The sequence below is a fragment of the Amaranthus tricolor genome, chromosome 2 (assembly GCF_026212465.1).
Source record: "Amaranthus tricolor cultivar Red isolate AtriRed21 chromosome 2, ASM2621246v1, whole genome shotgun sequence".
NCBI classification, from domain to species: domain Eukaryota; kingdom Viridiplantae; phylum Streptophyta; class Magnoliopsida; order Caryophyllales; family Amaranthaceae; genus Amaranthus; species Amaranthus tricolor.
The window spans coordinates 16,741,717-16,769,055 of NC_080048.1; the positions used below are offsets into that span (position 1 = coordinate 16,741,717).

A 27,339-nucleotide genomic window follows, 5' to 3' on the forward strand; every position below is an offset into this window, starting at 1 on the left:
TGTGAAATATTGATTTTGTGGGATTACAAGTTTTACTTGTTTTATAATTAGAAATATTGACTTTTGTGAAAATTATAAGTTTGACTTGTTTTAAAACTAAAAATATTGATTTTCGTAAAATTATAAGTTTTATTTGTTTTATTACTAGAATGTTGATTTTTGCAAACCTAATAAGTTTGCTTATTTTTCTCAACTTGATATATTAATTTTTTGTGAACTTGTAGAATTTTAAAATTTATCCAAATGATGAAATTTTAACTTAAATTTTAATTAGAATATTTGAAAAGGTTAACGTTTTATTTATTATAAAGTTAGAAATGTTAATTTTGAGAACTTATTTAAAGAGAATTAGATTTTAGTAGCTACTTGTGGAAAAATGTTAATTTGAAGACTATTAATAGAATATTAAGTTATTAGTGTGAATTTCGCAAACTATTAAAAATAAGTTATAAATAAAATTTAATGTGTAAATATTTAACAATGAATGTATAAAAACATAAAGGTTAATTTAACGTTATGATTAAGAATTTTATTAAATAAAAAAGGTTATCACCTAAGTTAACCAAAGTCGGAGTCAAAGTCAAATTGTAGTAATAAAAATGTGATGTACTTGTGTGAATGAATATTTTGGATGACCCTGATAATAAAGTAATGTCTAACCATAGACTGGCAAGTGAAATCCTGGCGCCCGTGTTGGCCGACACGTAAAATGGGTGTAAGACAGGGGTTAGCTACCTATCCTGTAGAGCTTGAGCATAAATTGTATTGGAGGGGTTACGACTCCCACCACAGTTAGGGTTTAGGACTACGGTCCTCACTTAACCAGACCCTTACGTATATCAAGTGTCATATTGATGTACTTGTTGATCAGTGATAAACTTGATTAGTGTTGATGCTATGATGCATGGTATAGTTATGAGTATTAATCAAATGAAGTTACTTAAGTGTTAAGATTACCAAATTATATAAGTGGTAGTGACGTACTTCTATCAGGATTGAGAATGGTTACGTAATGACATAAAAGTATGGAACAGAAAAAAGAATATGGTAAAAATATACGGTGGTGTCAATTAATTATAAGTTTATACTTAAATTATTATTTTGTAAATGTAGCGTATAATATCCGTATTTTGAGTTGGATAGGAAATTATGCTCGGCATTAAGCGCTGACCAATTCAATCGGCTGTCATCCGTTTAATGGATGACAACATTTTGTAAGATTTAGTTCAGGTTCCGATCCAAACCGCAACAATTACTATTTATTGACAACTTAGATGTTTTTTATAACTTTATTGATGACTTGATGATATGTATTTTTTCATTTTGAGCAAACAATATTTCTTATCAAATGTAATATTTTACTTTTGTTTTAAACAGTTTCAGTTTTTAGGATTTAAAGTTTTTAACAGTTCGACATTTTGAGACTTCTGCAATATTTTTGTATTAAACATTATTATTATTAAATTTTAATTATATATCGAAATTGTCGCTCATGTTAGCAGTTTTCCTTCCCATCTTCATACTTTGGTTGATCTCAATTAAATATAAGGTGCAAATGATTTTCAAAAAAGAAAATTTTAAAAAATTTCCATGATTATTCCTTATTGCTATGTTTGGGAACAATGATTTCATTTGAAAATTTGGAATTGGTTCAAATCAAAAATTTTTAAATTTGAATTTGAATCAAATTCCATCATTGCTTTCAAAGTAGTTAAAATTAAGGATTTGAAAATGAAGACCCAAATCTTGTCATTCTTAAATTCTTCATTTATAATTTCATAATTAAAATTCATAATTTGAAATAAAATACTTATTCCCAAACACTACATATAAGAATTTCATCAGGAAACAGAGGAATTACTATATAAAAATAATTATATCTCGAAATATCTAAATAGCAGCGTGTATTTTTGTAAAAAAAAATTATAATTTTCGGTCATAATAGGTATGACCTGAAAAATAATAACCCGAGACCTAACCAAAAACCGTATTTTTTTTGGAAAATATCAAATCGTACCAAATATTAAAATTATAATTTGGTCCAATTTTGTTTATGATTTAGACCAAACTTATTTCAAAACCAACCAAATATACTTCTATTTAATTTATTTTCCAATCCAACTGAAATTAATAATATTTTTTTCAATTTTATTTTATAGTAATTGTACGGATTTGTAATGTTATAATTAGAGCAATTTACTAAAATATTCATCATTTGACTTGTTAACTTTATCTAGAATCAAAATATACAATTTTTTTATATCACAAACGACAAATAACTCAAGTACCAAACTCGATACTTTTAAGATAAAACCCACCCGTGAAACCCAAATATCTACAACATCTTTACACTTTCAAGTAGTAGTACGTACTCCTTTGGTACACTTCATTTTTTTTGCTTCTCCAACTATTTCCTTTTCCTTTTTCTATTTTCCCCGTTCAAACCCCTTTTTCACAGTAGTATTTCATACCCAATACATTTATTTTACCCATTTTTTTTTATTTTACCTTTAAATCCATCAATTTCACTCAAACAAGTGTTGCGCAAGCAGATTTTTTAGGGTCCCACATCGCAGGAAGCAAATACTTCCTCCCATTCACCCCATTAGCATTATAACTTGCTCCACTAACCTTATCCACGAGAACGGATCCGGGGTAACCCGGATAAGCACCTGTACCAAATATCCCAGTACAAGCACTTACTGCCTCAAGTGGAGCTGTTGATGAGCCTTGAAAATACCCATTTGAAAACGGGTTTGTTACCGTACCCGCTAACAAGGTAGCCAAATTAATAATCATACCATCAACACCAATATCTCCATTAGGGGCCACTAAAGGTGGGGTTTGTGGGCCATACATGGGTTGATAAAATGGCCAAGCACACTGACCCGGACACTGAGTTGCCGCGTTACCAACCCAAATATAGGCCTTTTGGGGCCCGACCCGACCCGTGGACCCATGAGACCCGCATCTCATGCATAATCCCTCCACAGCCACATCTTGGGCCGTGAGGATAATATCAATAGAATTAAGGCCGTTATTGGGCTTTGAAGTAAGCCCAATTAAATGAGAATTTTTAAGGTTTTTTCCAAAAGGGTAATTTTCATGAAGTATTTGTTTCCCTACAAGTAAAGTACTGGCTCCTCCTTTGTACCCTTCTGTAATTTTCCACCATGATGAAACCGACGGCTGTGATGCACGAGATGAAGTCAAAGATTGGATAAAATCAACGATGATTGATCGTTGTGTTGGTGTGAATTTACCATACCAGATTAAATTAACTGAAAATCTACCCTTTAAAAGTGGACCGTTGTGGTATTTAAGCACAAGAGGTTGTTGTTGAACAAGAGCAGCAGAGGAAAGTTCTAGGGAGAAAATGAAACAGAGGATGAGAGAGATAGTGGCAAAAGTGTAATTTACGGCCATTTTTTTGTTGGAAAAGAGGGAGTTAATTTGAGGAGTGATGAAGAAGGTGAGTGAGATTGGTATTTATAGTAGGTCTGTGATGATAGAGGATGACAGCTGTAGAGAAGTACACGTGGGAGAAAGTAATTGGGTTGATTAAGAGGAAAGGTTTTTAATATGAAATTATAATATGACAGGCTGTGACGTTCGTAGGTGACGTGGAATAAGGATAGGAGTGAAAGTGACTAGTGAGACTTCGTAAGCAGTGAAGGTTGACGTGTGTGTGTATAATAATGCAAAGTATGGACCAAAGGTGGTGATTCTTTTCACCCACCACTAATATTAAAGTTCTTATTTTAACTTTTTATGCATTTTGATTATAGATTAAATCATCTTCTTACGGGATTTTGAGTTTATAGCAAAGTGATTATTATTATTATAGGTTTTAATTAGGAAATATTGACTCTCCTCACAATATAACAAAGGAGATAGACCCATGATCTTTAAAGTATCATTATAGATAACGAATCAATAATATTAAGGATATACTTTTCATATAAAGCACTATCCAATTACATGTAGTTTCGTTGTCGCGACTCGGTTACCAAGTGACCATCTACAAAGTCGCCTCCAAAACCAAAGAATTTATCAATTATTAAAAGTAACTAGGTCAATATACATTATATTATAACAGACTTCGCCTGTATTTAAATTTTATGCGATTGCATCTAGTCCTTAAAAAAAACATATTCTGAAACATAATAAACTTGAACAACATTCGTATTTCAATTGGACCCTCCTAATAATTGTCAATCCTTATACAATTTATGCTGATAATACTATAACTAGATATATTTTCATAGTTAAATTTATGTAATAGAAAGGAAAAATTACATTGAATAATTTAATCTTTTATTGATTTTCTATAATAATATCAACTTTCGATTAATCATGAATAATCTGAATTTTAGGGTCACTTTCCCAAGAACATTGTTGGCCAAATGATAATTGAATTTTAAAGGTTAATTGCCACACATAAAAAAAAAAGAAAAATTAAATAATAAAATTAAACATATTTAAAATAAAAGTTAAAATCAAATTGAACTCACTTGATTCCTATTTTTAAGTTTTTTGAATTTTTGAGTTTTTAATAATTTATTATTATTTTTTATGCAAAATGACTTGTTGTATAGGTAAGAGGTTACCTTAGTTCATTCTTAGCAAGGACCCCTTATCATTGGGATTAATTATAGTTAATCAAAAGTTAAAATTATAGTAGGAAAATCAATAAAATGTTAAATTATTTCAGATAATTTTTCCTAATATAAAAGGGTAAAGAGTGAAAGTTGGATCCCACGGTAAAAAAACAGGAAAAGATATACTCTTAGGGTGAAGATGAAAAAATAAATAAGAAAAATTAAAATTATATATAAAAAATAAAAAGTTTTCTACCCTAAACCCTACGTTAGAACATGTAAGTCATAGATAAAGATCTAGTTAATAATAAAAAAAAATAGTTAAACAATTAGAAGGATGAATTACTTAAAGTCTGTTTGGCAAGAGGAAGCTTAGGGTGGGATGGAATTTTACGGTAGGATTATAGGAAGTATTTTTTTGTTTGTTTGAGGGGAATGAGAGTTGATAAATATTGAGATATGGATTTGAGTTGAGACACGGGAAGAGGAAAGTCCCACAAAAAAAAAAGCCTTGGGATAGGGTGGTAATGTAAGTTGAGACTCGGGTAATTTATAAAATGACATTTTTGTCATAATGAAAGTAAAGAAAAAATAAAGGGTTATAAGGATAACGTGTTGTAAATATAAATTTTTTTAATCTAATTTCTTATCTAATTTTATCTTTTGTCAAATAAGTACATAAGATTTTTTTTTCAAGGTCTCAATTTAAGTCTTATCCCAAAATTTCATTTCAAATCTCAATTCTTTAATTTCCGTTCTTACATGCCAAACACCCCTTACTGAAATTGGCATGAAGATTCAAGAAAGCCACGAAAATAAAACATATTACAAATGCTAATTGTTGATTCAAAACAGGAAGAAGTTATAATAGGGTTTATTTTTTGAATGTAATAACGAGAACTGGAAAATAAGATTGGGTTACACTTCATACTAAATGATTGGGTTAAGGGTCTGTTCTCTTTATCTGATTGCATATGATTTAAATTTATTAAAGTTTAATTTGATCTTGTCTAATTTAGTCTGATTCATTCTAATTTGATTTGAATCTTTCTAATCTAATTTGATCTGATCTTGCATGATCTGGTCTGATCTGATTTGGTCTCATTTGATCTAATCTGAATTAATTATATATTATTATTATTATTATTCCATATGGTAGCATCGAACTTTCATGATACGCCAATGGTAGCACTTTCGTAAGATTTTTCCACATAGTAACTGCAACAAGTGCAACAAGACCACTCTCTTCATATGAACAACACAAGGTTGATGCTGGGAACAATACTGAAAATATAAACAATGAAGACACAAGTATTGAGGAGCAACGACCTGGACCCAGTCCATCCCAAGCAAATGAAGCTGATGAACAGCATACAGAGTCCTGTACTTGGAAAAGGAAGAATAAGGAACAGCCTGGTGTTCTCAAACGCAAGCAGAAGACCCAGCGAGTTCTATTTTAAAGCTTATGTTTTCTGTTATAGCCGTTAGGATTTTAGGCGCCTTTTCTTGATTGTATAGCCGTTAGAAATGGAAGTCAATTCTATAAATAAGGCTCTCCTCCACTTTGTAATGAGTTAGTCATTCATGAACATTCATCATCGTTAATTGATCATTCAGAGAACAAGTATTGTTTCTGTTTTGTTGTTTCTGTCTTGCAAAGGTTGAGAGTATTCAATTCGTGAGAGAATCATACTTCTTCAAGATCACGTTGATTATTGAGAGAATTGTGAGGAATTAGGCCTTGCATTCCTAAGGGGAATCAGTGTCTTTTCCAGGGATAAGTAGTCATTCAAGATTGCTTAGAATTCATCATAAAACAGACAATCTGATCAAGAAACCTTATTTTCTTGATTGTTTGTATAAGTGTGCGTGTAATCAAAATATCAAACGACATCTTCCGCTGCAAACTTGGTCCAGTAACATTTAGTTTATTGTCAATTTCCATTTAACTCGCCATTTTGACGTTTCTACTTTTATTAAGTGTTGGTTCTTGTTTTATAATTTGCCCTAAACCATTTTTATGCTCTCAAATATTTAATTCACCATTTTGACATTTAATTCACCTTTTATTTTATCAACGCTATCAAATGTTTAGAGAAAATTATAAAGACAAGAACCAACACTTAATAAGGGTAGAAACGTTAAAAGGGTGAATTAAACGAAAATTGACAAGAATTTAACGGAAAATGCTACGGCAATTATATAACGCATAAACTGGATGCTACCATGTGGAAAAATCTTACAAAGTGTTACCACTGGCATTTCATGAAAGTTTGATGCTACCATGTAGAATCTCCCTTAATATTATTTATATTATTATTGTTTAATTAACAAACTAATTAATTCTCTACTATTATAATTTATTTGATTAATTAATTAATATGTTATTATTATTATTATTAAAATTATAATTTATTTGTTCACCTTTTATTATTATTTAATTAATTATGTTATTAATTAATTAATATTAATATATTTTGATTAATAATATTATTATTGTTAGAATTATTATTTTATTTATATATAACTATTTATTAATTAAGTAATTAAGTAATTAAGTAATTAATTAATATAAATATTAGTTAATTACATTAATTATTATTATTATTATTATTATTATTATTATTATTATTATTATTATTATTATTATTATTATTATTATTATTATTATTATTATTTACTTAAATATTTAATTAAATAATTTTTTTAATTAATTAATTATTCTGATTATTATTATTATTATTATAACACCTATAATAATAATAATAATAATAATAATAATAATAATAATAATAATAATAATAATAATAAAATAATAAGGAGGCGCCGGTAGGGTTTTCTTCGGAGGCGGGGAAAGATCTTAGGCTAGCAACCTCCTTCTGTTTAACTGGCTTCATGGCAAAGATACTTGCGTGGATGTAACTGAAGGTTCGCCCTTTGCTGGCACTGGAGTCTCCTCTTGGGTCCCTGATGCGTCTTTAGCCAATGCGGTAGAAAGAATGAGAAAGAAATACACAGTTAAGTGCGTGTGAGGAGAATGGCTACAAATTCATCCCCTTTGCTTTCCCCACCTTCGGGGAGGTAGGTGAAGACACGCTCGTTCTGTTATCAAGGATTGCATCAGTTTCCTCGAGTAACTTAATTAACACCAAGTCCGATCACGATCTAATTTGATATGATTTGATCTAATCTCTGATCTGATATGGTCTGATCTAATCTGGTCCGATCTAATCTGGTATAGTCTGATCGTATTTGATCTGGTCTGATCGCGCTCGTTCTGTTATCAAGGATTGCATTAGTTTCCTCAAGTAACTTAAGTAACACCAAGTCCGATCATGATCTAATTTGATCTGATTTGATCTAATCTTTGATCTGATCTGGTCTGATCTAATCTGGTATAGTCTGATCTTATTTGATCTGGTCTGATCTGGTATGATTTGATCTGAACAAATATGATCTGATATGATCTAATCTATAGTTTGATTTGGTCTGATCTCAATAAGAACAAGTAATAAGTACAAAAAATAAGTAGAACAGAACAAACCCTTATACTCCCTCTTATTTACTATTACTGTCCCATTTAGTTTTGGCAAATTTGTCAATACATTATTTCAATCTTAAATATTTATAATTGTGGTTGAGTAAAAATTATAAATAGTTGATTTGAATAAAATTTACATTAAGGCAAATCAAACAAGATGCCAAATGACTATGGTTTAACTTATAGATGCATGTATTAAGAATGATGGATGAATAGTATTTAAAAATCAAATGAGAAAATAATAGTGAATAGGAGGGAGTATATACTAGATATTTAAGATTTGGGCTTATTTAAGATTTCTCTATTTTAATTTCTAATAACATAATAAAGCTCATAAAACTGCATCACTTCAGCTCATATATAAAATATTGTACACTATAACCCAAGTCTTTAATTATTACTCTAAAATATAACACTACTCATCCTTTATTTTAAATTATTAGAGTATTTACTTCTGTTTAATGCTTAATAAATATTGTTAAGTTAATACTAAAATCACCCAGATCACATTAATGCTAGAAGTAATGAAGCTATATTCTTAGGCTATGCTTTATGATCATATATATGGATAAAGGAGAGAAGTTGCATTTTTATTCATTCTCATTGAATTTCAATTGGATTACGTTCTTACCAAACCGTTTCCTAATTATGATTCAACTTTTGTTGTTCGAAAATTAGGTATGATCAACAAACTTGCATTAAATTAATGTAGTAAGTATTATTTATGTAACATTTTTTTATGCATGATCACAATTGATGGTCCACGAAATATGTTTCTTTCCTTTAAGAATGTCCGTGTTTTCTTTTGAAAAACTTATTTCTTGCTACGAAGCACATTCACTGAAATGCTTACGGATCCAAATACGTCAATGAGCACATTGATTAGATTACTTCACCTAAAAATCACCCGCAACAAAATGAACTTCAACACACTATCTTGTAGTCATTTAGGTTGTGTTGATTTCTTAATAAAAGAAGATTTTTTGAATTCAAATCCTAGAGAAGATGAGCAAGAGGAAAGCCGCTTATTTGTCTATAAGAGAAAGTACACCTTCACAAGAGTGGCTTCGTGTTGATGATGTTCATCACTTTGTTGATTCATTCTTGGATGACTTGATATGTGACGTAACGGTTTTCAATATGAGTTGTTAAGTCAGAAAGCGGTTCATATTAAAATAAATTGCACAATGTCATATAGTGGTTTATTATATGTGTTTTAAACATAAACTTCACTTGAATATGAAGTACTACCTCATATAGTGATTTCTATGTATATAAACCCCGCTATTATAGTTTACTCTATAGTTTCAAAATAAACAATTGCTTGACATACATGAACTTTGAGAAAAATACATTAAGAAATTAAAAAACCGGTTTATTTATTTATTTTATCTTATTTCTTGGCTACAATTTTAATGTGTGTTGTGTGTGCTGGTAGTGACAAGTGTACTACTTCTCTCACATGAAATAATGAAAAAAAATTACCAGGGATAATGCAACTTTTTGCTTATTTTTCTACAATAATACAAATTTTTTATTAACTATGAATAATACCAAATTAGTGGGGTGTTTTTTATAATGTCTCTAAAATGTTAAAATCAAACTATAGGAGAACCAAAATTTGTATTATTCTAGGAAAAAACTATCCTAAATTGATATTATTCATGATTAATCAAAAGTTGATATTATTTTATAGAAATTAACAAAAGCTTATATTATCCAAGGTGATTTTTTCCAATGAATTCCCATTTTCTATATGTTTAAACACATCATATTTATAATAAATAAATATAAAACAAAAAAGAGTAGCAAATGTTTTTATAAAGAAACAAATGCTACTAGCCTACTACTACGATGGAACCAGAAATTTAACTCCTGGCAAGTAAAATCAACTAGGTATAGATTCATGAACTTTAAGATAATCTCAACATCAGAATTCAGAATCATAACTAGTCCTAAATCAGGATGATCAGATCCTGCAGCAGTAAACAAAGGTGCATCATGAGTGTATGGTAATGCAGAACACAGTGACAATATTATATTATATTCCCTCCATTCCATTTATTTTGATATCAATAAATAAATAGAGTGTTATTTAGGAAAAAATGAATACCCATAATAAATAGAGATACAAAATGAATTATGTAAATAAAATTAAAAGTGAGTTAAAATATATGAATAAGATTAGAAGAAAATGGTGAATCATTTGTCAAAAATATAATACTTGTCATATTTTTATTTATAATTATAGTTTAAATTTTTTTTTATTCACCTATATACATTTTAATTATCTTTTAACCTCGTAGACACGTTTCTTCTACTTACATAAATTACACTTTTTGTCAATCCTTCACTTTTTTTGCATGATTTTACATTTTAGTCTGTCATACTTATTTTGCAAAGATTGGGCCTTTTTTTAAATCACATTCACGTACTTATTATCTTTTTTCATTTTAAACACTTATTTCTTTTATTAACTTATTTTTTGTCTAATTATTCAAATAATTCTGTTTTTCACCAAAATTCAACCGAAACTTTTTTATAAGCAATTTAAGAGGGACGAAAAAAATATTCTTCTTTCGTTCATTTACTTGCAACATTGCCTTTTAACATAAGTATTAAAAAATGTTATTGTCAAGTGCATAATGCCTATAAAACCCCAATATTAGTAAAGAAAAGTTTATGATATATAAAGTGAAAATAGAATAAAAATAAAATAAAAATTATACAGTTATTTTTGTCAAAAAGAATACACTAGTGGAAAAAACCTCATTTGCTACGGTTTTCCTTAGACGCAGGCTTAATTAGAAAAAAAAAATAAGAAAAAAAAATATAGTATAAATGTTGCGGGCTACCTGATGCCCGCAACAAATAAGCATTATTTGCTGGGGTGTTTTCTAGCCCGCAGCAAATAGTCAGTTCAAAAAATATAAAAATCGCGTTTTGACATTCAATTGCTTAAAACCCTCAAAAAACTTTCTTCAACAACCCACGATGACGATTGTCTTATTTTTCAAGCTCTTCAATTTCAGAAAATTTCTTCAAAAACCCACGAAAAATCTCTTCAAGTTCTTCAAGTTTTTCAAATCATACGACTCTACTGTGTTTTCTCTTCATTTCGTTCATCATCTTCCATACCCCACGACTTTGTTTAAGTTCTTCAAGTTCCTGTGTAGTTGAGATTTGTTGCTTCAATAACCACCCATTGCACGAATTTCCTTCTCCATCTTTGTTTAAGTTCTTCAACCCACCATTGTTGCTTTTCCTTCAAAAGCCACGAAATTAGGGCTAGTCTTGTTCTATTTCAAGTCATTGTGTTTTAATAAGGATTTAGTCTTTTTTTACACTAATTTTGATTTTGTTTTTCATTGTAGGTTACATAATCTTATTGTAGAAACAAAATTATCATATCTCATTACCAAGGTATGTATTTTAAATTTGAATGCGAATAATTTACTAATGTATGTACTTGAATATTTGAATGTGAATAATTTTAATTAATTAGGATTTTTAGGGTAGATTGAATGTGAACAATTTACTTATGTATATATGTAGTTGTATATTTGAATGTAAATAATTACTTATGTATGTGGTATCAATGGTTCAATGGGTAGTTGTTCTTGTAAATGACATCATGTAAGATTATAATCATGTAATTTAATTATCAATCTTTATTTGGTGATAATAATTTTTGTTGGTATTAAACCTGCTTTGCTTTATTATCAGTGTGAAGTAGAAATTTGGAAGTAGCATAGTGGCTTTTGCTTATCGAAAATCGGTTAAGAAACTGAAGAGATTTAAAAAACCTCAGAATGAAATGAGATTTATATACATTACTTATAAAATACAAGAAGATATCTTTTAGCTAATGAACAATTCTTTTAGCTTCAATCAGGTTCAAAAGGTTTGTTGCTTTTGTGTTATTATTTTTATGTTTATTAAGATTTAAGATTGAACGCGATGTTTGTGAATGATCAAGTTCCCAACTCTTATGATTATACTTCTAGAATATTATGTAGAATGTGTGAAAAGAGGAGATTACATGGAAGTTACAGACTATAGTGTTGATATCAGGGAGCAAATTTAGAAAGTTGCTTATGTCAATTTGTGTTTTAATATAATTGGTCAGATTCTCACTAGCCTTGTAATGAGCCCTCCAAAGGTATTTACCATTTCATTTTAACTGTATAATGAGGATTTTCCTTGGTGGTTGATTGTTGATAATGTATTATTTTTTTTCTATTTTTAGGATTAAGTTGGTATTCTAATGTACTTCTAGGATGCTAATTAATTATGTTTTTGGATGATTTTAATGCTTATTTGTGTTTCGTTGGATTTGCAGATTGATAGTTTGCCATGTCGATGTTTATTCGAAGGGCAGAAATTCTCAACTCGAATACACTATTCACTTTCACAAGCTGCTTTCTATATGAAACATGTAGGATTGAATATCAAAAGTCGAGAGCTTTTGATGTGTGACACTCTTTTTGGAATCAAGTATTCATTATTTTTATGACTAGAGTAAGTTTAAAAGTAATTGTGTCAAGTTTAAAAGCACATTTTGATTTTTTAGGACTTTAATTTGTATTTGTACATATTATTATATTACATTTATGATCGAGAGTTTACAAAGAGATTATTGGTGATTATTAGTGTTAATTGGTGATTATCATTGGATTAATCATTATTTATTACATTGTACATTATTAGATTATTTAATAGTATTAAACAAAAAAAGCAAAAAAAGAAAAAAAAGGCTATTTGCTGCGGGCTTCTTAAAAACCGCAGCAAATAGTCATACGCTATTTTAAGAAGCCCGCAGCAAATAGCCTTTTTTTACTGCGGTTTTAAACTGCAGCAATTAAAATAACCCATTTGCTGCTATCACTATTGCTGCGGACCAAAATCGCAGCATATTATGGCCAAAAAACCACAGCAAATAAGGTTTTTTCCACTAGTAATAATATTACAAATATTACTTCCTCTGTTCTGTATTACATGCTACATTAGCATGGGCACATAAATTAAGATTTCTAATCACCTACAGTCTAGGTTACTGTTCACTTTATAGGATATAATATTATATTGCTATTAATTTTAAAAGAAAAAGGAAAATTATTTTATATTAGTTACATAATTTCAGATTAAGTACATTTCAGTTTCATTTCCCTCCAAAAAAATTTTTCCCACCCAAATATTAGAATTCCCTTTAATATTACAAATTTTCAGCAAAAGCACAAAATTTTTACACAAAAGTCAACATTAATTTTTCAACACATTTGATCTGTCTATAAATAGATCAAACTGTGTATAAAAGCAGATCAACACTTCTTCATTTCAATTTCTTCATTTGCTGTCCTCCCCTTTTAAATTGTTCATAAGAATTTGGATCCAATCCTATTTCTTTCATCAAGTCTACAAAACCAACAACAAGCAATCAAAAATAGCAAATGGCTGACAAGAAGAGGAATTCATTAATCTTGATATTGAGGTATTTATTTCTTACTTTGAAAACCTTAATATAGATTCTGAATATGACATTATGATGAGTACACAAGTGAGAATTATGGAAACATAGATGTCAGTTTGAGTTTAGAGGAACCCATAAGCCATAGTCAATCATTAATACAGGAGGAAACAGAAACTAAATCGAACCAACAGCAAACATTAAGACAGCAACCAGTAGGTAGTAAGAGGGAACTACCAGTTCAGACCAGAAAGTTAATTGTACAACAGTTAACTAGTTTGTCTAAAGAACCAGATAGACGTTTTCCACGGGGTACAATTAAAACAATTGCATTACAACATAACACATCTAGGTGGACAATAGCAAGGCTGTGGCAATCAGCCAAAACATCAATGCAAAATGGCATTGTAATTGATGTTAATAGTAGAAAAGGGGGAAGAGTTGGTAGGAAACCAAGAGTCTTTGACATGAATTTGCTTAATGCTGTTCCAATTGAAAAGAGGACCACAATTAGAGCAATGGCCACTGCATTAGGCATTGGTCATTCACAAGTTTATAGAATGATGAAATCCGGTAATATTAGAGTACATACAAATTCAATTAAACCAAAACTTTCTCATGACCACAAAATGAGAAGAATCAACTTCATTTTATCCCAAATAATACCACCCACTATAGATAATATACCAAAATTCGGACTTATGTATAATGTCGTGCATATATATGAAAAATGGTTCTACATGAGTAGGGCAACACAGAGGTATTATTTATTCCCTTGGGAAGAGGAGGAACCATATAGATGTGTGCAAAATAAAAATTTCATAGGCAAAGTGATGTTTATAGCAACTGTTGCAAGACCTCACATTAATTCTGCTGGTGAAGTGTTGTGGGATGGGAAAATAGGAATTTTTCCGTTTACAGAGACTTATTATGCAATGAGGAGGTCAGAAAACAGACCAGCGGGTACAATACAATTACGAGCAATAACAAGAGTTACACGCGACGTTCTACGAGACAAACTAATCACTGAAGTCCTACCAGCAATAAGATCAAAATGGCCAGCAAATGGGGTGAAAGATATTTGGATTCAACAAGATAACGCCAAGCAGCATATTTTAATAAATGATCATGCATTCAATGAAGAAGCCAAGAAAGACGGATTTAACATTAGACTAGTTTGTCAACCGGCCTCTAGTCCAGATATGAACATCTTGGATTTGGAATTGTTTAGTGCTCTGCAATCAATTCAATTCAAGTCATTCCCCAAATACCTCAATGATCTGATCAAGGCAGTCAATGATGCGTACGACACTTTTGAACCAAAGCTTTTAAACTACACTTGGATACAATATCAACTATGCATGATAGATGCAGCACGCCAATTTTTATCTCATGGTATATTTAATCTCAATGATATTCCGCAAGATGATTGAAATTAATTATCAATATGTAGACATTGATTAAAACCCTTAAATTTTTGGAACACAAGGGTTGTCTAACTTTAAATAAGTAGACATTTTGTAAAGGAAACAATACTATGAAACATTTTGTAACTATACAATTATGCACACCTCTCCATTTAGTCATTGAGGTAGTTATTTCACAAAAAAAACTAAGCAAGTTAAACATCATTCATCATTCCAATTTTCACTTGTGTACGTTTATTTAACTCTCAGATTTAACGATTAACATCATTTGAAGTTGTGCAAATATAGGTATTTCAGCCTCATCTTAGTGCTTGAAACGGCAATGAGACAAAACACATTAACCATGTGTTAATATCTCCTGCTCGTGTCCAATAATTTAAGGTGGCAATGAAACACACTACTATGTACACATTTCATCAAGCAAATAACAATCATCATTGAGATACTAACAACAAAACATTTTCAATAAATATAAACATCATCAATAATAATTAAATAAGTTAAAATGCTCATGAGTTAAGACCACGGATTGTCGTCTTGCGTGGCCGCTTTGGCTTAGGTTCCACCTTATCAAATAATGCATAATCCTCCTCATTTGGTAAACCGTAGTACCAAGGTGGGGGTTCTTGATCAGGATCATCCATACAATTTAATTCCCAACATTTCAAATAATAATGATCATACCACGAACCAAAGGTATTATCATATTTCATACATTCTCTTTGGAGATCAGTTAATGAGTCGCACGATTTTTCCTTTGTTTCCATCTCCTTAATAATCTTATGTAGCAACAAAAACATAACAGAGGAAGTACACATAATAAAAATCTTATCAATAGTAATAGACATTAAAAAAAACAGAGCAGATCAAAGTTTAAAAAAATCAGAATAAGAACATGGATGAGAATCATTAATCAAAACAGATCTCATCAAGTACTATAACTAGATCATCCTTTTCGGAATTTAAAACAAACCAAAAACAAAATCAAAAAAATAACATAATCAAAATCATAATCAAATTAAAATAAACATGAGAAAAAAAAACAGAGATTAGATCCAACATTAAATAAATCGAAATAAGAACAACATGCAACAATATCATAAATGAAACCAGATCTGGTGAAGGACTAAAACCAGATCATGATTTTTGGATTAAAAACAGCTCAAAAATATAATCAAAAAAATAACAAAATCAAAATCATAAACGTATTAAAATAAACATGAAAAAAAAAACAGAGCAGATCAAAGTTCAAAAAAATCACAATAAGAACATGCAAGAGAATCATTAATCAAAACAGATCTCATCAAGTACTATAACCAGATCATCCTTTTCGGAATTTAAAACAAACCAAAAACAAAATCAAAAAAAATAACATAATCAAAATCATAATCAAATTAAAATAAATATGAGAAAAAAAAAAACAGAGATCAGATCCAACATTAAATAAATCGAAATAAGAACAACATGCAACAATATCATAAATGAAACCAGATCTGGTGAAGGACTAAAACCAGATCATGATTTTGGGATTAAAAACAGCTCAAAAATATAATCAAAAAAATTACAAAATCAAAAATCATAAACGTATTAAAATAAACATAAAAAAAAAACAGAGCAGATCAAAGTTCAAAAAAATCACAATAAGAACATGCAAGAGAATCATTAGTCAAAACAGATCTCAACAAGTACTATAACCAGATCATCCTTTTCGGAATTTAAAACAAACCAAAAACAAAATCAAAAAAATAACATAATCAAAATCATAATCATATTAAAATAAACATGAAAAAAAAACAGAGCGGATCGAAGTAAAAAAATATCAACATAAAAACAACATGCAAGAATATCATTAATGAAACAGATCTGATAAAGAACTAAAACTAGATCATGATTTTCGGATAAAAGCATACCAGATCAAAGCAAAGAGTATAAAGAATATACCAGAAGAACTAGAGAAATTTATGAAAACCCAAATGTAAAGCTTTAACCAAATACAAAACCAAAGATCAGAAACAAAACCAGATCTAATCCCTCTTTTCGTCAAATATAGTGAAAGAAAACCAAAGAAATGAAATCAGAAACAAAGCCAAAGAATTGAAATCACAAACAAAGCCAAAGAGTTTGAGTTTTTTGAGATTGGTTAGAGAAAGAGAGAATGAGAGAGAGAGAGGGGGAAACGGCAATGGACGGGAAATGAGATTAGGGTTAAGAGTGGGTAGGGGTTAGTTTATATAGGAAATTAATCAACGGTTAGATCAAGGCCAAACAAAATCCAACGGCTGATATCAATCCCACCATTAATATTAAGAAGTTGGGAAGGTTGGTTTAAATGGGAGAAATAATTAATTGAGATAGTGTATTTAAATGGAGGAAATAATTAATTGGGATGGTGGGTTATGAGAGATTAGGTGATTTTTTAATGAGAATAATAAATATGGAGGGAATATTAATTTTATTTGGGAATAGATAAAGATTAAATAATGGTAGGTAAAAAGTTAGAGAGATATAGAGTAGGATAAAAATAGGGGTAGGTAGAATTTTAAATGATTGTTTTATTACTAAAAATGGAAATGTATCAAATAATATGAAATTGTCAAAAATGAAATATGTAGTAAGTATTATGGAACGGAGAAAGTATGAATTATCTCAAATAAAGAAGCATCATAAGTATAATTTGGTAATTTGAACGGGAAAGAAAAAACTAATAAATAGGAGTACTAGCCAACAGAAAAAAAGTAGGGGTAAAAAGCATATAACCTTATCTAATCTTAATCTACTCTTAACAATTATACTGAATCACTGACGCTTCCTAAAGTTTAGGGTCCACTAGGTTCAGACTTTGCGTAACTAGCTCATCGGCTAGGCTCCGCTCATGCGTAATGCAACTAAGCGGGGTTTCTAGTATTTTGTTTTAAAAAATGGATTGGTATTGATAAATAAACTATGATTAAAAAAATTCTATTCTTATTTTTAATTACTTCGATCATTTTCAATTTCGTACTAGGCTGCATTCCTTTTCCACTCAAATTGTTAAGTGAGAAGGGTCTAGTGGAGCCCAAATTTTTATGAGTGGCCGTCTCTAATTAATACGACCTATTATATATTTTTTATAATATTGTAATTAGACATTAAAATATAAGAATGATTTAATTAGACATTTACGATATTAAAAGTAGACATTAAGAAAATGATAAGTAAACATTAAGAATAATGTAAATAGGCATTAAAAATACGGTAAATAAATGTTAATATTTAATAAATTAAACTTAAAATACGTCTTTTAAAAAGACGGAAATGATAAAGAAATCATAAATCACTCAATGAAAAAGTTAAGCACACAATGACAAGTATTAAAATTTTAAGATTAACTTGGAATTTGGTGAAGTGCTTTTCCTTTATATATGGAAGGAGCATTAGTGGTTGACATAAATTGTTTTAATTATGCTAGTTCTTAGCTTTTTTTCCTAATAAATATGAAATATGATTAATTAGTATCTCTACTAGACTACAACTATGCTGATAAAAAACTAAAACAAATTTTAAAGCACATGGTTGATATTTAACTTAAATTTTTCTAAGTTAATTTAAAAAGGGATAATTTATTTTTGATGGGACGAAATTAATATAATATTTAAATTTTTAGATATTTAATTACCCAATGGTCACTACTTCATTAATTTGATCAAGGATCATGAACTGATATCGTAGAATTTGCATTTTAGTATAGATGACCTTAATAGGTCAAGACACAAACTAAATTTTGAACAGTCTAAAATTCTGATATTTTAGTTATTAGTACTCCATCTACATGATAATCAAATTTTAAAGCTTCATTCATAAGGTCTTTTAGTTAGAGTGATTCTTATGTTTTATAAATAAGTTCAAATAAATATAACAATACGTCAAATTTAAAATATTAAAATGAAAAAATATAAGCTTAGCTATTAAATTTAAATTGTTAAAATTTACCTAATATGCAATAGATACAATACAAACTTTATTTTAATGACAAAAGGCTTGTGAAACAATCAAACAACCTACCATAGATTATTTAAAAAACAAGATACCTTAAACCTAGACATAATATATAGCTAGATGCTTATCTTGTGAAATTAAAGGTTACCAAAAGATTAAAATTATCAAGACATTTTGGTTCATGTATAGTGCTCTAATTTTATAATATACTCTAATCATAATCATGTTTAAAAGCTAAATTGGTAATTAAGAAATAGTGTAATGGTGCATGGAATTTAAGTTATATAAGGTATAATATTGGCATATAATGATGGATACATAAAAACAAAATAAAGGGAGGTGGGGGCTAACCCAAAAATGTGGTGGGTGGGACTTAACTCTAGAAAAATGTAGTAAAGTTGTGAATTCCTAGTGGTGCTCATTTTTATTCTCGAGAACTAGACACGATAAAGTTGGTCGGCGAGCCAACCATGGGGCCTTAGAGGTTGAACATTCCCCATACACGCACACTGCATAAAGGGTTCTACCGACCTTTTACCCTTCTTACAAAACGTGATATATATATATCGTCCTCACATCAAAGGATGGCAATCTAAAAAATTAATAAAGTTTAATTAACGTCATTCTCACATAATATAACTCAAATATATAATAAAAAGTCAATCCAATAAAATGAAATAACGAACATTAAAAGTATAGCGTTTCAGAATCCTAAAACAGTTATACCTTTATTTTTTTTAAATTCTCCATAGACACATGCCACATGGAGCTCCAATATAAATCCATCGATGAATACAATTATTAATGTATAGAAGAAATAATTAGGGACTACTTACTCTGTCCCTTGGAGAATACACCTAAAATTTATTTGTGAAATTTAGTGGGATGAGAAATTGAATTCGAGAATATACAAAAAAAACAAGTGGGATGATGTAATTAAGTGATTAATATGAAGAAAGATAATAAGTGTGTAAATGAGATTAAAAAAAGATGGTGAGAACATTACCAACAAAAGAAATGGTGTACTATGACTGAAACAAGATAATATAAAAGTGGTGCAAATTAACAGACGGAGGGAGCAATTATTGTAACAACAAGTCTTGTATGAGATCGTCTCATTGTGAGATGGACCCATACAAGCAGCTCAAATTCTTCATATTAAAAAAAATTAGTTAAACTTAAACCTGTAATTTACTCTAAACTGTATTTTTTTTATTTTTTTAATAAATTAGAATTGGACGAGCTCATATTAAGCCGTCTCATCGATGGGACGTATTAATAAAAAATTTGTCAAATTTTAAACATTGTTGGAAATTTAGGAGGGAAGGAATGAATATGAGACAATAGAATGTGATATGTAACTCAGCTAGTCTCCTAAGAGATCGTCTTTCTAAAAGACGTCTCTCAGTTTCAACTCATTAAAACTTAATGTTTATTTTTACTCTATATTTTTCTTTATGGGCCGACCCAATCAGAAGTAATCTCTTAAAGATTAAGCCCAACTCGTCTCAAATCTGATCCTAACAAGAATTATGCGTAGTAAAAGTGGCAATCCTAAAAATGCTTAAAAATATGTTTCAACGAAAATACACGATAAAAATTTGCGGAGCGATGGTCAACTATTTTTCATTACTCATATGTGCACCTTCATGCTATATATATATATATATATATATATATATATATATATATATATATATATATATATATATATATATATATATATATATATATATATATGTATGTATGTATGTATGTATGTATGTATGTATGTATGTATGTATGTATGTATGTATATATATATATATATATATATATATATATATATATATATATATATATATATATATATATATATATATATATATGAAAATTACGGAGGTGTATTATATAAGTAGAGGACAAGAGAAACACGGACACCGCAGAACCCCCAAGACCGCCGGCATAAAAAACCCCGTGGGAAAAAAGCCATTGAGTGAGGGGGAGCAGAGCCAGGCCACCCGAAACAGCATAGGGGTGGGCTATGCATCACCAATAACTACTCCATGCCCTGTTCATTTACACCTAACACAACAAGGACAAAAAGCACAAAAAACGTATGTGAATCATATACATACAAAACATTTAAAAGAAACCCCCATTTGCAGATCGAACAAAAAAACAGCATCATCATGTGTCTTTATCTCCTTTAGCTGATTATGTCTTCTACATTAGAATAAGCTCCTTGTTACTCACTAGGGGGGAGAGACCTACATATCCCAACATCTCCTTTGCCCACACTCCTATTCTGATTTTCAAGGAGTAGCTGGCTTTCCTTTGGTCGGGGGGGACCATCTCAAATTTGACTTTATTCCTCGTATACCACAAGGACAATATCGTGCATCCTAGGACAAGCTTCTAGAGTTTACCCCATTTTCAGCCTTTGATTAAGCCATTCCATTCAACACAGAAATTCCCGCAATTCTTATGTAGGACACCCAAGATACCCCACCAATTTAGTACTTCCATCCAGATACCCCAAGAGAATAAACATGTGAAGAGCACATGGGAGTTTGTTTCTATTTCCAGATTGCAAAAGGGGCAAAGTGCTTGGTGGGGGTCGATTATGCCTTTCTCCAATAGGATATCACTTGTTTTCAGCTTTTCCAGGTGTGCTAACCAGACAATCAGTTGTGCTCTGGGAGGTGTATGACTTTGCCATATTGATATAACAGATTGTTTGGGGATGAGTGGGGGCGAGGGTTCGAAGATCTTATCATAGATGCTCTTGACATGGTAGGAAGAGCTACCCGATCCCCTCCAGATGACTGCATCTGTTGAGTCGTTTGACGGTTGTTTGTGCTCGATGATTTGTGCTAGCCTTGCTATATCCTCTCGTTCCCAGTCATATAGATGTCTCCGCCATCTTAGGTTCCACTCCCATGATCCTTCGTGCCAAGACCCCATCTGTGCGACGAACCTATTTTTCTGTGTAGATATGGAAAATAGCCTAGGGAAAGCTCCTTTTAGTGGGCCCAGATCGCACCACTTATCGTACCAGAATAGGATAGAGTTACCTCTTCCAACCCTCAAGATCATCCCCTCTTCGATTGTTGTTCTGATCTTTGAGGTGACGGCATCAGTTTTCATCAGTTGGGACCATGTGCCTTCCTTAGCATTTGTAAAATTCTCCGAGGAAGCTTTCAGGCCTTTGAGTTCCAATATTGATATGAGGATTCTCTTCCACAGAGTGTTTTGTGCCTCCGAGTATCGCCACCACCATTTGAATAACAATATCAGGTTTTTGTACATAATGTTTCCAACCCCTAGACCTCCCATCTCTTTTGGAAGCTCAATCGAAGACCATTTCACTGTCGGGAATATTTTGTTTTCCCCACTGCCCCCACCCCTGAAGAAGCTTCTTTGTATTTTCACTATTTCCATTGCAACTAATTTCGGCATTTTAAACATGCTCATGTAGTATACTGGAAGGCTGTTAAGCACACTTTTGATGAGGGTAAGTCTACCTGCCCTTGATAGGGCTCTCGCTTTCCATGCTGCCAGTGTGTTCTGAAATTTTTCTATCACAGGTTTCCAAGCAGATGCCCTATTCATATTGTTTCCAATTGGGAGTCCCAAATATTTAGTCGGACATTCTGAGTGGAGGCATCCAAAGGACGTTGCAATTTCCTTCGCCCATTCATGATCTGTAGCGAGCCAAGAGATAAAACATGATTTGCTGTAGTTTAGTTGTAATCCAGACATGAGTGCAAATACATCGAGGATTCGAAAGTAGTTTGTGATGCATACAGGATCCTTTGGGGCAAATATCAGAGTATCATCCGCAAATTGAAGATGTTGCAAAGTAACCTTATCTTTTCCTATTGGGACGCCAACAACCAAGTGCCTGTCATTTGCCTTCTTTAGGAAAAAAGCCAGCATTTCACCTACCAATATGAAGAGGTAAGGCGATAGAGGGTCACCTTGCCTCAAACCCTTTTCCATCTTGAAAGGTTCCAGTGGTGTGCCATTGAGGATAATAGACATTGATGCTGTTGTGACGCAGTTCATGATCCTTCCTATCTAGTTTCTCCCGAATCCTAGTTTCAACATAACCATTTTTAGAAAGGACCAGTTAACGGAGTCATAAGCCCTTTGGAAGTCCAGCTTTAGAAGGGTGCCATGTGTTTTTCTCTTTTTCAGCCACCTGAGAGATTCATTTGCGATCAGTACACCATCGAGGATTTGTCGATTCATGACAAAAGCACTCTGTGATTCGTCGATGAGGTGGGCCATAACTTCTTTCAGGCGTATGGCGAGAAGCTTTGATATGATTTTGTAAAGAGCTCCCACCATACTTATCAGTCTATACTCATCTATATCTGTAGGGTTACCCACCTTTGGAATTAGCGTAACCCAGGTAATGTTGATGCTTCTCACCGAGACCCTAGATTGAAAGAAAGCCATAACGAACTCATAGATTTCCTCCTTGATAACTTCCCACATTTCTCTTATGAATCTGAAGTTGAATCCGTCAAATCCCGGGGCTTTATCAACTCCACAAGCCTATACAGCGTTCTTTACTTCTTCTCTGGACGGGAAAGCTTCCAGGGCGACTGCTTGTTCTGGTGAGATCTTTGGGTGATCTGTCAAGTCAAAGTCGAATTCTGGGAGTGGTTCCTGTGTGAATCTCTAAGCGAAGAAATTTCTGATTGCATCTTTAAGGTTTGATACACCCTGAATGTATCTGCCATTTACTTTTGTTTTGAGAATCTCATTTCTCTTCCATCTGATTAAAGTTGAGGCGATGAAGAATTTAGTGTTGTGGTCCTTCATATTAAAGCCATAGGATCTAGCTTTTTGCCTCTAGATTCTCTCCCTTCTGATTTGACACGATTGGAGAAGAGATTGAGCTGCATTAAGCCTGGCTTTCTCCATATCATTCAGCATACGGTCATCACTAAGCTTTTCCAGAACATGAATGGCCTTTTCCAGATTGCTTATTTTGTTATCCAAATGATCAAAATGTTTTCTGCTCCAATGTTTCATTGGGCCCTTTAGGATCTTCAGTTTCTCGTTCAGGGGTACCGACGGGAGGTTTTGCCATTCATTACGGATAAACCTCTTGAAATTCGGGTTCAAGAACCATGCATCAAAGGTTCTGAATGGTTTTGGGCCCCAGTTATATCTGTCTTCCAAATTCAGCAGAAGGGGGTTGTGGTCCGAGCAGGATCTTTTAAGGCCCAGCAATTTTAATTTTGGAAACTTAGTCAGCCAACCATTGCAGCATAGACCCCTATCTAACTTGCTCTTGGATTCATTTCTCCTCCAAGTGAATCGTAGACCATGAAGGGGAATATTTATAAGCCCTAGATCACGAACCCAATCAGAGAATTCTTTTGTACTTCGGACGCATGTAAAGGTTCCCTTTTTTTCCCAGGAATGTAGAATCACATTGAAGTCTCCCAATAGGAGGGATGGCTTGTTGATACTGATGATAGCACTTTTGATTTCTGTAAAAACGTGGAGTCTTCCAGCTCTGTCGTTTGGCCCATATATGACATCGATAGTACACTCGAAGTTTGCATTGATGATGCATCCTTCTACCAGGATCCATCTGTCACCACATAGTTTCTTCGTGACCCTAAGGGTTGTAGTGTCCCATATAGCCACAATACCACCCCCATTTGTGTCTGATGTATAAACTTCACACATGTCATAGTCATCGTTGCCCCACATTCTTTTTATCCTGCTTGTGAATGTTCTTTTATGTTTGGTTTCGACAAGGTCCAAAAAGGAAATTTTGTGCGTGTCGATCAACCTCCTGATTGTCACAATCTTTTCATCCTTTCCGATTCCTCTAATGTTCCAAAACAAGCAATTCATATTAAAACATATTTTGAGAGCTCCCAACGAGACTAGGTTGCATTCTAGTCATTTTTCCTTTTCCTCCATAATGAGAATCCTCTTTGATTTTCTTATTCCCGCAATAACCGCCATCTGGTCACATGAGGAAATACCCAACATTTTTGTCGTTTCCCAGGATAGCTGAGCTTCAAAAACGCCCTTCGAGACAGGGGAGGGTTTGGGTGTGCAAACGGAGGGGGGTTGGATTTTTAGGGTCTCCCTCGAGATCTTCTGAGGTGAGAATTTGTGCTTGTTGGTGCATTAGTCAAAGCAGGCCTGCTCTGTTGAGCATGGTGGTCCCTAACAATAAGCCACCGATGAGCTTCATCAACTACTATGGGGTCGAACCAGTCACACACATCCCCGCAAAAAACCCTATTTACAATATCAGCCACCAAAAGGTCCTCAAGGCGGTTTGATATACCTTCAGGGGTCGATTGTTTGTATGTACGGTTTAAAACACACAAACACACATCATTTGTATAATCAGTGTTTTCCCCAATTCTATCAACACAGTCCCTTCTGTTCACTTGTCCAGCCATAGCAGCAGACAACTGATTAGCATATCCAAATCTGTCATTCTCACATTCACCTTCATTGTGTACTCTGGTATCAGTATTAACATCACAATCAAAATCACCATCTGTTCTGTCATCATCTGGGCTTATTCTGCTATCATTGAATCTGTCATCATCAGAATTGGGGGATCTGTTCTCACCACATTCCGTTCTGTTCAAAAGACCACCCTCGCCAGTAGGGACTACAACATCGCCTTCAAATCTGTGATCAACACCTTGAAGCCCGTTACGTCCTCTGTTCTCATTTTTGTCATGGCATTCGGTATAGTCACCAATTGTATCCTCCCCTCCATTCCTTATATCCTCATTGGCCTCAGGTGAAGCCCCACAGGCCAGGGTTATGATCAAATCAGTATCCTCAGCAGCAGAGCTCTCGTCAACCCATTCACTATTGTCATCATCACATTTACCTATATGAAGTTCTCTATCATCCGAGTATGTTGTGATCACAGCTGCAGCCTGAGCATCTGAATTCTGACCCACAGCAGCAGGACACTCCTCATTATATCCATGTCTGTCATCATCACATACATCTTCAACCTGAACTCTATCCTCAGTAATAGCATGACCATCAGATTTATCAGTCGTTCTTTCATCACACTGAAACATTCTGTGAATAGCAGCAGCATGATTTCTTCCCATCTTTCCAAGCATTCTGTCATTATCGGAATTGTGAAACCTCTGATCAACACATTCCGTTGTGTTTGACTCATTCCCATCAACAGCAAGAGTATCATCATGCACAACAGTTCTGTCATCTACACTATGAAATCCGCTATGTCCCCTGTCAGCTATGTTTCCATTCCAATCATTATTATGAACAATTGTCTCATGACCATCACTATTTCTATGATGACCACAGACATGGTTATTTTCATAATTATTGTGCACAAGACTCTCATAATCAACTGCAATTCTGTTGACATCCCCTTCAACTCCGTTCTTAATTTTGTCATCAAACTTATCATTACATTCCAATGTCTTCTCAATCCTGTTAAGACATTCAATCTGGTTTTCTTCAACAGCCTGTATGTCATCTAGGGCCAACAGAGGGTCTTCTGATTTTATATCAGAATTGTGTCCAGGTGCAGCTCCTTCCTTCACCCACACATCACAGCTTCCATGTTCAAACAGCAATCTAATGCGAGAATCTATTTTGTTTTGCGCTTTAGTCCTCACCAGGATACGGGCAAAGGTAAGGCAATGCAGGTCATTTACAGAATCTACAATACTTATGACAGGCCCCCATTTTTCTCCTATGGTTTTGAGATTTTTCCTACTCCAGCATTTTGGGTTAATCCCAAAACATTCAAGCCACACTAATCTATCATCATACATTTCTCCGTCTGACCATTTCCTCACATCATCAAACAAGTTCCACAATACACTATCCTCACACACAGCAGCCTCAACATCAAGTTCATAATCGAAATAGAGTAGAAGTTTTGTGGGTGACAAAGAGAACATACCCTTGACAAGGGGATACGCAGCTGATACTTCAGCTGTTTTGTGGGCAATGTCAATGATGTCTGTATTTTCTGCAATGACAGCAAGATTCAGCAACTTCACATTGTCTTCATTCTCCTCGACACTTAGAGTGAACTCAACTGGAATATAGTTTGATTGCTGTTTTTCAGGAGCTCTCCTGGGTTTTTCCCCCATAAGGGCAGAGACATATGTCCTATAATCTCTGAGAGCTGGATTAGTGATTCTTCTATTTAACAAATTGCTAGCTTTAGGGACGGTTCTGTTGATGGGGCCGCCTCCTCTGTTGTATTTTGCCAAGGAAACCTTTTTTTTTTATCCCTAATTGAGTACCCATTTTGCACTTTAATTGCATTCATCGCTTCAACAGAATTCATGT

General features: G+C 32.4%; 2 protein-coding genes across 2 annotated transcripts; one reads left to right on the forward strand and one right to left on the reverse strand.

Annotated features, from left to right (window-relative positions):
- Positions 1–2,195: 2,195 nt before the first annotated feature.
- Positions 2,196–3,479, reverse strand: LOC130805861 (protein EXORDIUM-like 2). Its single transcript, XM_057670677.1, has one exon. It carries the CDS (start codon positions 3,424–3,426, stop codon positions 2,530–2,532), a length of 897 nt encoding a protein of 298 aa, XP_057526660.1. The 5' UTR covers positions 3,427–3,479; the 3' UTR covers positions 2,196–2,529.
- An 8,623-nt stretch (positions 3,480–12,102) lies between these two features.
- Positions 12,103–15,042, forward strand: LOC130805601 (uncharacterized). The gene is made up of 4 exons (XM_057670383.1): positions 12,103–12,108; positions 12,272–12,304; positions 12,485–12,639; positions 13,701–15,042. The coding sequence occupies exons 1-4, from the start codon at positions 12,103–12,105 to the stop codon at positions 15,040–15,042; spliced, it is 1,536 nt and encodes a 511-aa protein (XP_057526366.1).
- The last annotated feature ends 12,297 nt before the right edge of the window (positions 15,043–27,339 follow it).